General features: G+C 39.1%; 1 protein-coding gene across 5 annotated transcripts in view; it reads right to left on the bottom strand.

Moving 5' to 3' along the window:
- Window positions 1–385: 385 nt before the first annotated feature.
- tfap2d (transcription factor AP-2 delta (activating enhancer binding protein 2 delta)) overlaps window positions 386–16,738 on the bottom strand; it is a 36,090-nt gene continuing 19,737 nt past the window's right edge. For all 5 annotated transcript variants that reach the window (XM_008397320.2, XM_017302319.1, XM_008397319.2 and 2 more), the window contains 6 exons: window positions 15,307–15,367; window positions 8,264–8,429; window positions 4,767–4,885; window positions 4,536–4,677; window positions 3,554–3,667; window positions 386–1,669 (listed from right to left, as the gene is read on the bottom strand). In XM_008397320.2, coding sequence (XP_008395542.1) covers window positions 1,453–1,669; window positions 3,554–3,667; window positions 4,536–4,677; window positions 4,767–4,885; window positions 8,264–8,429; window positions 15,307–15,367 — 819 coding nt within the window. In that variant the 3' untranslated portion in view covers window positions 386–1,452. The remainder of the gene's footprint in view (window positions 1,670–3,553; window positions 3,668–4,535; window positions 4,678–4,766; window positions 4,886–8,263; window positions 8,430–15,306; window positions 15,368–16,738) is intronic.

Raw genomic sequence — 16,738 nt, 5'->3', positions numbered from 1 at the left:
CAGCAGCAGCTCCAGCAGCAGCAGCTGCAGCAGTGAGTCTTTTGTGTTGAGTTTCTACCAGCTTTTCATATTGGTTTTTACTTCCTGTGCTTCCCATCAACTCTGAGCAGCTTCCTGCATTCCCACAGCATAACACTGCCACCACCATGGTGTTCAGAATGACGCGCAACACAAACTTAAGCAAATTGTCAAGAAAATTCATTTTTTACGTTTGCTGTGACTTTTTGACTTGTATTTTTTTAGATGAACGACTTTTGCAGTCATGACTGTTTCCATTTTCTCATAATTATCTGAAAAGACGTTCACTGCATTGTGTCAAACTCGAGGCCCGTGGGCCAAATACGGCCCGCTGTAGCTTTTTATGTGGCCCTCTAGGTTAAATGATTAAATATCATGTTATCAATCAAATCAATGCAGTTTTTATCTGTTTACTGTCAAATTATATCAATCAGTCCCTCCAGGTTCTTGAGAATTATCGTGGAAAGAATTTGGGGGAATCTGTTTGCAGGATATAATAAAAATCTAAAGTATTTGTCTGCTTTCTTTCTTCTTTTTGCAACTATGCTTAACTTTCTTTCACATGAAATCCAAATGAAACGTTTCTGCTCGTGGTTGCAACAAGACGAAAAAGTGAAAAAGTTCAAGCGGCGTGAAAACTTTTGCAAGACGATTCTGACATAAAAACCCTGACTGATGTTCAAGAGGTCAGGAGAGTCTGCATCCAGATCTGGTCTGATAAAAACGCAGAGAAACAAAATGTAAACATTTGTAATCAATTACTCCTCAAGTGATCTGAACAGATCGATTATCAGAGCCGAAAAACATTTTGAGTTTTTGCAGTTTTGCAGAACAAATGCACTGATATGTAGAGCTTCACACCCCGACCTGGAAAAATAAAACTTTTTCAGAATAAATAAATAAAGAACTACAGTAAATGTTCACTGTAAAAACACAAAATATTACCAAGTATATTTGGTCGAGTTCCTAGTGCAAATATCTTGGTGCACTTGAAATAAAACAAAGTAAGACGTAGGAGCTGGTTTTAAATCAAGAATCTGTTTCACTCAATACTTTTTCTATAATGTATAAGAACTGAAAAGTTACTTTTAAATTAGTTTTGTTTTATTTCAAACGTATTTATTCATTTACGCCAGAAACTAGACCAAAAATACTTTGTAATGTTTTGTATTTCTCACTTTCTGTGTTCTGGAAACTTAAATTAGTGTCAGACTTCCACTTAAGATAAATAAATAGGAATAAATATTTCCTTCAGAAGTTACTCAAAATGTGTGGGAGTCTCACACACACACACACACACACACACACACACACACACACACACACACACACACACACACACACACACACACACACACACACACAGATACACTCCTAAGATTCAGCGCTCCAAGGCACGGCAACCAGGTGTGTGAGTGTCGGGGGTAAGAGATGCTACTCAGTCTTTTCTGACTTCCCGTCTTTGTTCTGGGATTCGGCTGTTTTCCGGAGCTGCGTCTTTTCCGAGCTGCTGTTGATCTGTTGCTCGTTCGGCCCGCTCGTTTTGCCGCTCGAGTTTTTGTCCAGGTAGTTGAGCATCTCGCTGAGGACCGTCTGGAAGGTGCTGAGCGCCGCGCAGACCGCCGGCGTGCCGAAGCCGTGAGTGATCAGGCTGCAGGGAGGAGACGGAGAAACGTGAGATCAACCGAGTCCAGAGGAGAGTTTGGGATTATTTAGGAATCTTAAATCACTGCAGATTCTTTCAAAACTGCAGGGAAAGCAGCTGCTGCTGCTTCTTCAGGGTTTTAATGTCCACTGAATGTCTAAATTAGGCTTCAGCAGTTCATGAGGGAGGATTTAGACACTAAAAGCTTTGATTGTCACCACACTATGTTCAATAATAGTTCATTTATAAGACTTTATTTAATTTTCTAGACCTACACATCTCTATTCCTTCCTTCCCCGTTGTCACTTTGCACTTTTTCGTTAGGTGGCTAAAATATTTAGCTCAGAAACTCGACATTTTTTCACAAAGTCATCAGAACAAGTGAGGATATGGGGCATACAAAACATGTTTTTACATTTCTGCACAACATCATCCTTGGATAATGAGATTTTAATCTGCTCAGAATGTTTTGGGGCGTCTTGTCACTTTAAATCCAAATGGGCTGCTGCTGGCCACGCCCCCAACGCCAGCGTTTACACTCACACCTGAGAAAACGGCTGCAAACAGATGCGCAATTACACAGCTGTACGTCTTTGAAAAGCAAAAGAGGAGCCTTCTGCACAACCAACAGGAATGCAGGAAGTGGTTTCTGGATGGTAAGTCAACAACAAAACACTTGCCTTCTCCAGCAGCCATTGTACAGCGGTAAAACCAGCTGACCAAACATGCTGGAGGTCAGATTATCAGGAGGTTTTTAAATCTGCTCATTTTCCAGACACCAAAAACAGCTGAGTGGTTCTTCATTTGCAGAAATGATCAGGCAGCAAAATTAAATCCATTCAGGCAAGACGAGGTCTCGGTCAAATTATCTTAACATCCTTCTAATTTGTGTTCCTTCCATAAATTTCAAACGATGCTGAATAAAAGTCACTGCAGAGTCACAAAAACAAAATACTCATCTCTCATATTAATCACTTAAAGCAAATGTGTCAAACTTGAGGCTCGTGGGCCAAATCTGGCCCGCCGTAGTTTTTTATGTGGCCCTCTAGATTTTAGGCTAAAAACTAAATGTGCTTAAATATGATGTTATCAATCAAATCAATGCCGTTTTTATCTGTTTACTGCAAAATTATATCAATCAGTCCGTCCAGTTTGTTAAGAATTATTGTGGAAATTCACACAAAATCAACAAATTCCTGCACGTTTTTGCACCAATACCTAACTGGGAGTTTATTGCAGATTTTTCTCAAAAATTGTCAAAAACTTTCTTTCTTGTACTAAACATCTGCCTCAGCCTTAATTGATGTGAGATTATAGTCCAGGATCTATACAGCGAGGAATAAAAAGTCACGTTTACCGTCATAAATAAGCGCAAATATTTCCAAATTAGAACCACAAACATTTTGATTTTTATTGGAAAAATCACAAAAAGAATCACAAAAACCTGGAAGAACTGGAAAGATGTTCGATAATATTTAATTTGAATAATTCATTGATATTTTAACAGTCAGTTAGTGATCAGGTTTTATCAATGCATTCTGGCCCAACCGGCCCTTTAAGAGCTTCATGGTCTTAATTTGGCCCAAAACAAACATGAGTTCGACATTCCTGACGTCAAGCATGGAGTTCTTCACTTTTCCTCTTTGCATCAGTGAATATCTCAACCCTCTCCATCAGTTTGGTAACTTTTCTCAAATGTGACATTTCCCGTAATGAGGCTCCTCTCACTGTTTGTGCCAAATCTCCAAAAGCACAGCTGCGTCGTTTGGAAAGTAGCAGAGAGGTCACTGGCACAACGCGCAGAGCGTCTCGCTGCAGTTTTTAAAACCAAGAGTAACACAGACAGAGCGGCTATGTCTCTCCTGACGTGTTAGTTTGTGTGAATGCTACCTGAAGTGTGTGAGGTGTCTCTGGATGTCCAGGTCCAGGATGGGGGTCGGCCTGGAGGAGCCCAGAGGAGAGCGGTCCTGGCTCAGCAGGTCCTGGAACTCCTTACAGATTTGCCTGACAGGCAGAAGGAGGGAGGGAGAGAGGAAGAGTTCACCATCTGTCCCCGACCACCAGCACAAACCCAACTTCATTACTCCCCACAAACCCACCATCTTCAGAAAAAATGCAATAACAACTCCGATCATGTAGAGAAGGACGTGGTCAGGTTTTAAAATTCACGATTTGGATTTAAAGTTTTATCATAAAACTGACGATAAAAAATATTGAACTGTATTGGTGCGACTGTCACAGCAAACACATGAAGAAGAGTAATTAAACTGCGGATGCATTTAACGGTGCAGAGAACAGTAAAACTAACAATCCAGACAGTTTGCAGGTCTTTAAATATCATTAGCTGGAATTTATTGTGATGGCGATAAATCAAAATTATTGAGAAATTTATCACGATAAATGATATATGAGGAGAAAAATGTGCTTATTCATTACTAAAACAAACATTTTTTAGGTTTTAAGCACCAAGAAAACTTATCAAAGATCATCTGACATTGTAAATCCAGAACCATGTGAGATGAGACTATTTATGATTATGTTTCATATGTGCACTGCAAAAACACAAAATCTATTTCTGCTCTGATTTCTAAAGCAAATATCTTAGTTCACTTTAAATAAGAACAAACTAAGTTACAGGAGCAGAAACTCGTTTTATTCCTTAATATTAATGAAAATCCAAGTTTCACTGTCAGATTGTTTCACTTTTGGGAAAAATGTCTCGTTACAAGTGAAACAAATCAATATTATTGACTTAAAAGAAGCTCTGATCCGGCAGAAAATCAGCTGTAAATGAGTTTTGTCTCATTTTACTCAGATTATCACTTGGTAACATTTTGTTTCTGTTTGCAGCGTGTTTCTGTCTCCTCCTCACTTTGTTGCCAGAACCATCTTCTTGCGTGCGTTGGTCTCTTTCGGCTCGCTGTGCTGCCTCGCCAAATGTTCTCCCACCGCCTTGCTGGGAAACTCGGTCTCACAGGTGTAGCCGAAGTCCCTCGCCAGGTGGAGCGCCTCACCTGCAGCCAACAAAAGCACCAGGAATGAGCGTGGAGGCGAGGAGGAGAGCGGATTAAATATTAAAAACGTGACGAGCGGCGTGACGCGCCTTCCACCAGGGAGGTGAGCAGCGTGACGTTGGCAGCTTTCCTCCGTCCTGCCGGCAGGTTGAGGCCCAAACGGTCGAGTTTCTCACGAAGACACCGGCCGCCGTTCTTGGACTTTGCTCTGCCAAAACAAAGTCGTACGTTTAGCTGCAGAAGGAGACGATATTTTGAGTGATCCTCTAAAGAGCTTCAGTGATGGAACTGAACAAAGGCAAAGTGAGGATGAAAACATTTAATTTATTGCATAAAACGAGGTTTTGCTTTGCGTTTTGTTGTCCTGAAGGCAACAATTATTCATTTTTAGTGTGGAAATTGTAGCGGCACATTTCCCTCGCATATTGTTTTTAAAATGTATTTAGGAATGTGAAATTAAAGGAGTAAAGAAACTTTACATTTAGTGACATTTTTTGATCAAACCAAAGTGGCTCTCTGCAGAGGGCGGCATGACATAAGGGGCGCCAAAAAATATCAAATACGTCAGCAGATGATCAGTTTTTATTCAAAAAAGCTTCCTGATCTGCTCTCAAGTATTACAACCTCCGACGATGCTGAAGCTATTTTCTGATATACTTTGTACAACTCTGAGTCAGAGTCTGGTCCGCATTGCCGGCAGTAAGTCGGGCTCGTTTCCGGTGAGAGTTGGACTCCGCCAAGGCTCCCCTTTGTCACCGATTCTGTTCATTACCTTCATGGACAGAATTTCTAGGAGCAGCCGAGGTGGAGGGGATCCGTTTTGGTGGCCTTAGGATCACATCTCTGCTTTTTGCGGATGATGTGGTTCTGTTGGCTTCATCGGATCATGATCTGCAGCTCTCACTGGAGCGGTTCGCAGCCGAGATGAGGCTCAGTGCCTCCAAATCCGAGGCCATGGTCTTTAGCCGGAAAAGGGTAGAGTGCCTTCTCCGGGTCTGGAGGGTCGTCCTGCCTCAAGTGGAGGAGTTTAAGTATCTGGGGATCTTGTTCACGAATGAGGGAAGAAGGGAGCGGGAGATCGACAGGCGGATTGGGGCAGCGTCTACTGTGAAGCGGGCGCTGTACCGGTCCGTCGTGGTGAAGAGAGAGCTGAGCCAAAAAGCGAAGCTCTCGATTTACCGGTCGATCTACGTTCCCACCCTCATCTATGGTCATGAGCTTTGGGTCATGACCGAAAGAACGAGATCACGGGTACAAGCGGCCGAAATGGGTTTCCTCCGCAGGGTGGCTGGGCTCTCCCTTAGAGATAGGGTGAGAAGCTCGGTCATCCGGGRGGGACTCAGAGTAGAGCCGCTGCTCCTCCACATCGAGAGGAGCCAGTTGAGGCTCGGGCATCTGGTCAGGATGCCTCCTGGACGCCTCCCTGGTGAGGKGYYCRYSKSCCACCGGGMGGAGGGAAGACCCAGGACACGCTGGAGGGACTATGTCTCTCAGCTGGCCTGGGAACGCCTTGGGGTTCCTGGAGGAGCTGGAAGAAGTGGCTGGGGAGGGAAGTCTGGGCCTCCCTTCTGAAGCTGCTGCCCCCGCGACCCGACCCCGGATAAGCGGAAGAAAATGGATGGATGGACTTTGTACAACTTCATCAAAATTAAAGGATCTATAAGTAACTTTTTAATTATTTTTTCAGAGCTGTTTGCTTCTGTCTTGTTCAAAATCTTAAATATTCAGATTGTTTAGACCTCAAACGGTTAATTCTGCACTGAACCGAGATTCTGTGAAGCAAATTTTGAAATTTAGCCGCCTATTCTTTGATAAATAGGGCTGAAACAATTAATCTGATTAATCTGATTAATCGATTATTGAAATAATCATCACCTTATTCAGTAATCAATTAATTGCTAACTGTATTAGAGCTCAAAAACAAAGGCCGTTTTCTGAAGGAACAACATAATCAGAGCAGTAATTAAACCAAAACTACACAAAATACACACACTGTACATTTTGCATTATATTAAAAAACATTTGTCTGTAAATCTTACCAGGTATTTCTGGTTTAGTTTCTAATGCAAATATCTTGTTACACTTGAAATAAGATAAATTAACTCAAAAGTAACTTTTTAGCAGGATGTAGGAGCTTGTTTTAAGTAAATAAATCCTTAATATTGATTAAAAAGTTCTGGTTCCACTGGCAGATAATTTAACTTATAAGATCATAAATGATATAAATTAAATAATCTGCAAATAGATTATAGATAGAAAATAAAGCTAAAAATAAATAAAATTAAAATCTCTTATTGTTGTGCGTTTATTATTTGGTTAATCCAAAATTAGTCAACAGATTATCGCTACACTTTATTGATAAATCCAGCAGAAAAGGCTGAACTTTCACACGTTTGAAGAGTTTTTTAGCTGCAGATGCAAACTTTGCTACAAATAATCAAGTGTCGGCTAAAGATATTTCATCTTAAATGTTTTTATCTTCATCTTTTAATGTCTTTCTTACAAACAGCACTGGAGCAAAACTAAGAGCCGCATTGAAAACCTCCAGGTTTTTCCTCCAAGTACTGATTTCTGAGTTAAATCATCAGTTTTGTTGTTTCTAACTGAACATGAACTTGTTTTCTTTGCATCTTTTTTCTCATTTTGATCTTTTCTCATAATAAAAATCTTTGCTTGTAATTTCACAGACATGTTGTCAGCAGCTCATAGAATAAAAGAACAATGTTCATTTTACTCAAACATAAACCTATAAAGAGTAAAATTAGAGAATCTGATCATTTTAAGTTGTCTCTTAATTTTTTTTGTATAATGCAGATTTTTTAGTACAAATTATCCAAATTTAGTTTGTTTTTATGGTTTCTCTCATATATATTTGTATATTTATTCTAGATTTCACTGATCATCTGAAGGGGTCTCTTAATTTTTCCAGAGCTGCATATATAAATATAAAGATAATCTGCAGAATGTGCCATTTTTCTATCCAGTTATCTGATTAATCGTCAGAATAATTGATAGATTATTAGTGGTTGGATTAATAACACCTTTATGACGGTTTTATTGGAGGAGTTCCTCCGCTCCTGCACAGCTAACACGTAGCACCAATATTTGGAGCATAATCAATATTAATCCACATAAAGACGAGCCTCTCGGTTTGTGCTGCTGTTTTTTCCCTCTGCCTTTGTTGATGCCTCGTCTGGTAGCCATATTCTCTCCCTCCTCTCTTCTCCTTTTCTCTCCAGCTCATCAATAATACAGCGCTGGCAACTCCTGCCTTCCTCTGCTGCCTGTGATCCTGGCGTGCTTTGGCCTGGTCTCGCCTCCCTCCGGCTCCCTGGGCATGGCGGCGCGTGCAGCCCCGGCCTTCTTGTGGGCGCAGAAATATATCCTCTGTTTTATCTGAGGGCTACAAAGACTCTCCGAAGCTCAGCAGCCAGATTTAGGCCTGAAAAACGAGAGCTTCTGCTACCCAAAAGTCCCTCTCCACCAAAAAAAAATGTCCTCGCTCGTCCACTGCTGCGCGTTGCGGGAGGATTTAAACGGTTAAATTAAGACATTTTGACCATCCGGGTTGTGTTTCTGCACCGACCTGCGCAGGATGCCGCCCAGCAGGGAGGCGTTGAGGCACTCTGGAGGGGAAAGTCGTCTCTTCACCTCGGCGATGGTGACTTTGTACTTGGAGGTGGAGCTGAGCAGCGACAGGCGACCCGGTACGGAGCAGAACAGGTCTGTGGGATTCACCACGCACGTCCCCCCTGCAAACACGCAGAGGTCAGAGGTCAGAGGGGCAAAAACCGCAACGTTTGGGCATTTAGAGACTGGAAGAACCAGCAGGAAATATAAATAAATGTGATTAGTGCAGGATTATCAAGGAGAGTCAGATAAGAACTTAAAAATATGTACAATTATGAGAATAAGGTCATAAGTTTCTGACTTTATTCTTGTATTGCTTCAACTTTATTCTCAATATTTTCACATTAGTCTCGTAATATTATGATTTTATTTTCATTATTTGAACTTTATTCTTGTAACATATTGCTTTATTTTTCATAATATGATTTTATTCTCAACATTTTCACATTATTCTCATAATATTATGACTTTGTTTTCATTATTTCAACTTTATTCTCTTAGTATTTTGACTTTTGTCTTATTATATGATTTTAATCTTGTATTATTTTGATTTTATTCTCATACTACTTCATTTTTTTCGTAGTATGGCCCTAATCCTAATAGATTAGGACAGATTAAAGTCTTTGACATTTCAACGTTTATCAACATGTTAACTAGTTTTTAATTGCTGAGATGTTTGAATTTTGACCAAAACGCTAAAATATGTAATTGAAAATCAGAATTAAGCCCATTAGATCTGTTAAACTTATGTGCAACTTATTTTTTTATGAATATATGATTAATACTTTGTGTTTTATCAATTTGAGACACATTTATGTATTTCTTCCTGTTACTCACTTCCAGCCCTAAATAATTACAGCGAATAGAAAATATTTTCATGTTGTTTGATTATTATTATTGGAGGAACTTATGAAAGTATTAAACCCCTGCAGCTTTAACTCAACCCCATAAACAGCCTGCTTTGTTTTACCAGGGACAGAATAAAATGTACCTAACATATCTGGTGCGTTTTAAAGGATCTGCAGAGCTACGGGAGCCCACAAGGACATTTTTATTATTAAAAGAAATCTGGATGTTCCTTCTGCTCTGTTTGAATTCAGGAAACTCATTTCTGGTCACAAACTGACATATTATTCCTTTAAAATAAAGAAAAATACTTAGCAAGAGGCTTGTTTAAGGGTAAATATATATTTGTTTAAAAGAAACGTGTACATTTGTTGTTTCGTTGAGATGATCCTCATGTTCATCTGTGTGAAATCTGGTTTAATCCCGAAGGCAGAGCAAAGAAAAGATGTGCAGATGTGACAGAATCGATGAGAACATCTTTTATCTCGTTTCTCGCTCAGGTTTCATTTCTAATGATTTATAAAGAGTCGGACGAGTGGAAAGTCGACGCGTGAGAAGAAAACTTTTGGCATTTCAACGCTAACCCTGAAGCCAGAACATCCAGTCAGGTCTGCATGTTTCAAATCGACTCTTTCCAACCTGAACCCACTGTTCCCCAAAAAACTTCAATCGTAGAAAAAAAATCTAATTTCTAAAGCGCCGAAGCAAAACTTTTATCTATCAGATCATTTCTGACCAATCATTTCAGGAAAATCCTCACAGAAAACGAAGGCGAACCTCAAACAGACATTTTAAATATAACATCATCTGCATGTATTCATGTTCCAGGTTCGGCTCAATATTAAAGTTTATGTAAGAGTTTTTCTTCCAGGAGGGGAAAAACAAAAGCAAAGCCTTCAAGATGCAGAAAGCGGCTTCGCATTATTAATCACACCTGCATCAGCGCTACCGGTCCGGACCGAGACGCATTTATGTACAGATGTAAAATATGTATTGACTTCTCTGGCTGTGTGTTTTCATTATTAAGCTTTCACTGCAGCGAACAGCCTAAGTGGCTGAAATGCAAGGTTTCTGTCTGATCCACTCTGGGCTATATTCTATTATTTATCCGCCTCGTTATCAGATCTAACAGCAGGGTGTGTCGCTTTGTTATTAGCCGCGTTGGAAGTGATGAAGTGAAATAAAAAGACGCCTTTTAGGCTGAGCAGAGCGGCGCTGCAGGCTAAGACCGGACGATCCTTTCTGGGGGTATTTGACCACCAGCAAGGTTTTTATTTCATGGCAACTCACTGTGGGAGCATCAGCACATCTACTGTTGCTTGGAAAACCAGATTTTAGATACTTTTTTGTCTTTCAGGTAAATCTAATTTAGTTTTAAAAGGAAAATATTTATCCTAATATGAAATATAATAATGAAGCAGATCCACAAGCTTTACAAAATCAGGTTTTTTTGTTAATTAAAGGGCCGGTATTATGTGTTTACAGCGAATCGAGTAACTATGTCGACTTCAGAACAGAATTAAATCGTCTGAATCACTTCTTGTTTTTAAAATAAGCTCAGCTCCTTGGCATCAATGCAAACTTTCATTCCTGACATAAAAACAACGTAAAAAGTTTCCATGCACATTTGATTTAAATTCTAATTATTTTGAACTAAACTAAAAGCTAACAAATGATGCAGTAAAACTCCTGCTGTAGCAATATGCGATTGTAGAGAAATGCTTATTTTGTTTATGAAGTATAATTTAAATAGTTTGTCTAAATGTAGGAAGACGGGCGAGTTGGGAACGTGACCAATGAGGCCCAGTTTCAAAGCACTAACTTACCAAATAAAATCACTTTTAACTCATGTTTGATATATATAACATATGTAACATTTTTAACAACTGCCAACGTCTCACTCTCCTCGTTTTCTAGATCTAATTTCACTGCAAAGCAATCAGACAAAACATGTTGAATTAGAGACCAAGACGACATAAAACAGGAAAAACTTTAAAAAATACGAGATTTGAATCATGTAGACTTGAACATTTGGTTTGTTTTTATTTTTTATGATATTTATGCACTAACTTTTGAACTTTACAAAGTGTTGATTCAGTGTAAGGAAAAAACAAATTTGTTTTTTGTAGTTAAAACATAATTTAAGTGATTTGTAAGCATTTTTTGTCCTGGATGAAACTTTACACATAAATTTAAAAGACCTTTTCAGAATATTCTCTTTTTACACTTCTGTCTCGATAAAATGCTTTTCCATCCCGCTTCTTAAAAACGTTTGCGCTGCCTTTAGTAGTAAAGTGTTTGTAGTTATTTGATCAATCCAGCCTGATCTTACATGAATTCATCGGTTATAAATTTATTTTCATGCCCTTCAGATTCTGACTCACATCACCTGAAACTTCCTGCCTCAAATAATAACTTCTCGTTTTCCAGAAGATGAGAATTTTAAGAAGAAAGTTGAATATTTTCTAAAAACTGAAGTGATTTTCTGTTTTGATCCCAAGTTTTATATTGTCATTAAAAAAGTTATAACCTTAAACGAAGTTATTTCTCTTTTCTCTGGATTAAAGCAATCAACAATAAAGCTGATCATCAATGAAGTAATCAGATGTATTGGCTAAAGGTAGAGAACTAGATAATTTCAGTAATAACTTTCCTCTTGGAGCTGCAGGATTAACATTAAGCTACAGTTTAGGAAATTTGAATAAATGTTTATGAGCTTTTATGTCTTTTATGTGAATGTTATGGGTTCTTTTTTAGCTTAGCTATAGAAATGTGCATGCTAGTAAATCTGACCAGACGCTGCTCAGCAGCCAGACCCGCCACACTTTGAATTACCAAAACAAAACAAACCAAAGTCTTAAAAGTAAACATCCTCTGCACAGTAAAAATGCAAGTGTTGAATTAACACCCAAAAGTGTCTGTATGTGTCCAAGTCAGCTGGTGTTAAATTCAACAATACAGAGTCACATTAACATTTACAACGGTGCTGGTGTTAAAATATATTAAAAGTAACACCAGTGTAGTGTTGATCACAAAACATAATGTGGTGTTAAAAAAAAGTAAATAATTGACCCACAAGGTGTCAATATCAATCAAATCCAGTGGAAAATATTCAAAACAATACACAGAAATGGAAAGTTTAACTTTTCTTAAACCCATTTCAGTATTATAGACCGATGATAATTTAACAAAAAAATGGGTGTCAATCTTTTAACACTTTCAAAAGTGTTACTTTAACACCAGCTGACTTGGACACATATAGACACTTTTGGGTGTTAATTAAACACCAGCATTTTTACTGTGTACATATTAGATACTGAAGTTTGATACTTTGAAGCTTTAATTGGAATAATAATAATAATAACTATTATTATTATTATTATTATTATTATTATTATTATTATTATTATTATTATTATTATTATTATTATTATTAATGCTGCACTGATGCTGTTAGTGGGTTGAAATTATCCTCAGATCTGTTGGCGTCCAAATGAAATGAAGGGAAATTTGAATTAAGACGATTAATCGTGATTTTATTTGCATCTTATATGCATTTTGTTTACCTGCCTTGGGAGAACAGATAGAAATTAGCCGGGGGCCAAATCTTTTTAAACCGTTCTTGTGGATGACAAATAAATAAACATAAACTAAACTAAACAAGCTGTACCCTGTTGTTTTTTTTCTTCTTCTTCCTCCTCCACTGACAATCTTTTATTCATAGTCAGCAGAAATGTTGTGGCTTTTCCTCATTTTCTGGCTACAGGAAGGCTGTTATATAAATAAAGAAGAGGTGTCATCCAGCTGCTTTGCAGCTTTCATACCTGGAACACCTCGCTGCTGTGGAAACAAAGGCCGGCTGGACTCCAGCTGCACCATTTGTACCAGCCTCCACTTCCACTCAGCCTGTCAAACATGGACGACTGGAGGCTCAAGGAATCGATAGATAAGGCTGCTGTTCGTTAAGCTGGTGCGTGCGCGTGCGCGGCCCCGTGTCTGGGCACGATGTGACACGAACCCGCGCTCACCTGTCCGTCAGGCTCACGCGCTCTGACAGGGGGGCGCGCGTCTCTGAAAGCCGCGCGGTTCACATCATATTAATTCCCCTAAAAATGTTTTGATTCAAAGTAGTTTGTATTTTATGTTGCCAAGGGCGATCGAAAAGAGCTATTGCCGGTAGTGCAGTCAGTGGAGCGCGCGGGCCCAGAGGCGATAACGGTATTTAAGCAACGGAGAGTAGCCTCGGGCTGCGGCGCGAGCGGCGGGCGGGATCACACGCGGAATCAAGCGCCTTTTACGAGTTTGCCACGAAAATTAAAGAAAAAGAGACAAGGGCCAAATGCCATTCTCCTCATATTTTAACAACAATGTTTATAGCTGCAAAAGGAGAAAGAAAAAAAAAAGAACGAAGAGCGGATGTGCGTGCGTGAGTGCGTGCGCGTGGTAACGTAGCGGGGGCGCGCGTCAGACAGATCAGCTTGATCTTTCCGGGCTGCTGTTAGGCTGAAGAAGTGGGGAAAGGGAAAGCAGCGTGATTAAAAACACAGACGACTCCTCCTAAGTAGGATCCGCATTTCTTGAGTGATTTTCTTTTGAAAAAGGTTATGTGAATATTCATGCCGCCAAAGCCGCAGTCAGAAAGAACAACATTAATATGATCTCGGCTGAATCCGGGGGCCCCGCTCGGCATTAGCATATCAAAGCGTGCGCCCGAGGCGAGAGAAGCTATCGATACGGGAGCGGGAGGTAAAGCAAAGATTATTGGTTGTGATGGTTGCAGCGGCTGAGCTCAGGGCCAAATACGGCGCACCATTAACCGAAAGTGATGGCGGAGGGATTCCCGCGTCAATCCGAGAGAAAAGCCCCAACACCTAGGCAGGGCAGGGCTGATGAAAAATTAAACCCAAAAGACACCAGCCTTCCTTTTCTGCCTCTGTGTGGAAAATTACACAGAGTCACCATGCAGGAAAAGAAGCACAAGCGAGCTTTGATGGAGCAAAAAGAAGATCCGCAGCGTGTTTTAAGCCCCACTCGTGAGGAAACAGGACGGCCTGCTACGTGTTTATTCAGGCTCAAACAACACGCGCACAGGTAGATTCAAACACCTTCATCCTCCAAACCCACAGGGCTAAACCTGCGCTCTGCAGTCCAGTCTGACAAATAATAATATCTAAAGTAAACACAGTGTATTTAGAAAGCAACAGGAATCAAATGTAGAGCCAACTGTATACATTTTAAATACATTTCATTGATAAATGCTAGCTTATTGCAAAGCTGAGCTACTAATGTGATTGAAAATTAAAGTTGTATTTTTATTATTTATTATAATAACTGACTGACTTTTTATGGCTCACTGCCCAGGGTGCCATTTTATAAGGGGCAGCACAAGCAAGTTTTTTATTGCTTATTTGTTTAACTCAATAAGGCAGCTCCAGCTCCAGCTCCAGCGAATAGTGTAAATACAAATTTGACCACAATCTACATATCAATAACAGCAAAGCTGGGTTATTCTACGTTAAATTAAAGGCCCAATACACTAATTTTGAGGCACTAGCATAGTCAGCTAGCTACTCTACAATCCTTTCTTACAACAAAAACTGGCTGCAAATATATCGTATTATATCATATGTTGATCATTTATTAGTATTTTATTTCCTGTAAAGTCTGTAAAATTTGAGTGCTTGACAACGGAAGTAAAACTTGATTGTGCTCACAGCTAACAACAGCAGCTAATAATGCTAATTCGGATTAGCATAAACGGTAAACAAAACAAGTAGCCTAGCACTGCCCTTTGATGTGTCATTTAGCATTATTATTATTATTACTACGCATTAGTTCGTGACTTTGTTGACATTTTAATTGTCTGGGAGAGTTTAGTAAGCCTGCACAAAAAAAAAAAAAAAAAAAAAAACCGTAGGTGTTGAGTGACAGTTCGTTTCACGGTGGAAACGGGGAGCAGTGCGGGTGTGTGTAGTGTTTAAACAGGCGAGAAAAGCGGGGCCGTTCCTGCTGTAACATGTTGACAGCAGACAAGAGAGGAGTGTTCCGCCTGTTTGTCTATCTGCTCGCTGTCTTGTCTTGTGTCGAGCCGTGACTGTTTTCCACGGCCTCCGGTGCAACAACACAGAGAGGAAATAAACGGGGGGTCCTTACCTCTCCGGATGACGCCCCCTTGGCCGTTCAGTACGAGCCCACACTGCGCCTCCACGGAGCCCTGCAGAGACGAGCGCTCATTAGTTTGGCAGACTGTAAAAACACGCCTGCTGCTGCAAAAGCCTTTTATATGTTTGTTGTTTTTACGCGCAGGTGCGCAAAACATTCAGCTGTGAAGAGAAAATCCGCCATGTGAGGAAAGTATTTCATGTGAATATTTGTTTTAATGGATGAGTTTCCCAACTTTGCAAGTGAAAATAAAACAAAAAATGAATTGAGAGAATCTAGAAGTGGAATTTTTACACGTTTGAGTCACTTTGTGTTCACACCTGACTCCCAAACTCTTAAGCTTTTTTAATGACTATTTAAGAGTCTACAAATCCTTGCTTTTAATTTGTTTGGATCAAAAATATCCAAAATGTGGTGTTTTTGCTCGTCCACGTTTAGCCTAACCAAAAACACTTCAGTTTAGATTACATGACATGACTTTTTTTTTTTTTTTTTTTACAATATCACAACCGAAGGGGGAAAAGGTCATTCCTACAAATTTGATGTGCAAAATATATTTTTGTAAATATCAACAAAGAGGAATAGAGATGAATATTTTATCCAATTATTTCACTCAAAACCATTAGCTCCCTATATCCCAGAAAGAATAGGAAAAAAAACGAGTTAAAATGTGACATTAATCCACATTGTGTCAACTGAGAGATCACAGTTTAGTCAAAAATCAAGAGGTGGAAAATATTTTAAAAGTAAGGATTTTGCTGAAACTATCAAATCAGACGACTTTTGAAAGTGGAAAATATAAAAACAAATAGTGTCGTCACCTTCCTAAAATACAGTCACTTTTGGATAAAAGAAAAGACTTAGACATTATTTTATAAAGGTGAAAATATTGTTTCGGAGAGAGAAAAAACACAAAGTAGTATTAATATTTTTGTTTAAAGAAGAAAGCAGACCCAAATGTTTACAATCTGTCAAAACAAAATGTCTAAAGAAACTCAAGACATTCTGTTATGATCTTTAATTTTAGTATTTTTAACGCCCCCAACTCTTGTTCAAAACTTTCTAGAGGCGCCCCATCAATTCAACTTCATAAATATAAAGCTCTGGAAAAGATTAAGAGTCCATTGAAAACCTCCTGCTTTTTCCTCCAAATACCTGGGTTAAAACATTGGTGTTGTTGTTTCTAAATGAAGATGAACGTGTTTTCTTTGCATTATTTGAGGTCTGAAAGCTCTGCATCTTTTTTTGTTTTGTTATTTTGACCATTTCTCATTTCCTGCTAATAAATACTAAATTTCTGCTTGTAATTTCAGAGACATGTTGTCATAGAATAAAAGAACAAAGTTCATTTTACTTAAACATAAACCTATAAAAAGTAAAATCAGAGAAACTGATAATTCTAAGACAATTTTAAGTTATATAT

This window comes from Poecilia reticulata, linkage group LG21 (genome assembly GCF_000633615.1).
Source record: "Poecilia reticulata strain Guanapo linkage group LG21, Guppy_female_1.0+MT, whole genome shotgun sequence".
Taxonomy (NCBI): Eukaryota; Metazoa; Chordata; class Actinopteri; order Cyprinodontiformes; family Poeciliidae; genus Poecilia; species Poecilia reticulata.
Note: the sequence above shows the minus strand (reverse complement) of the source record. Positions and strands in the feature narration are given on the sequence as shown.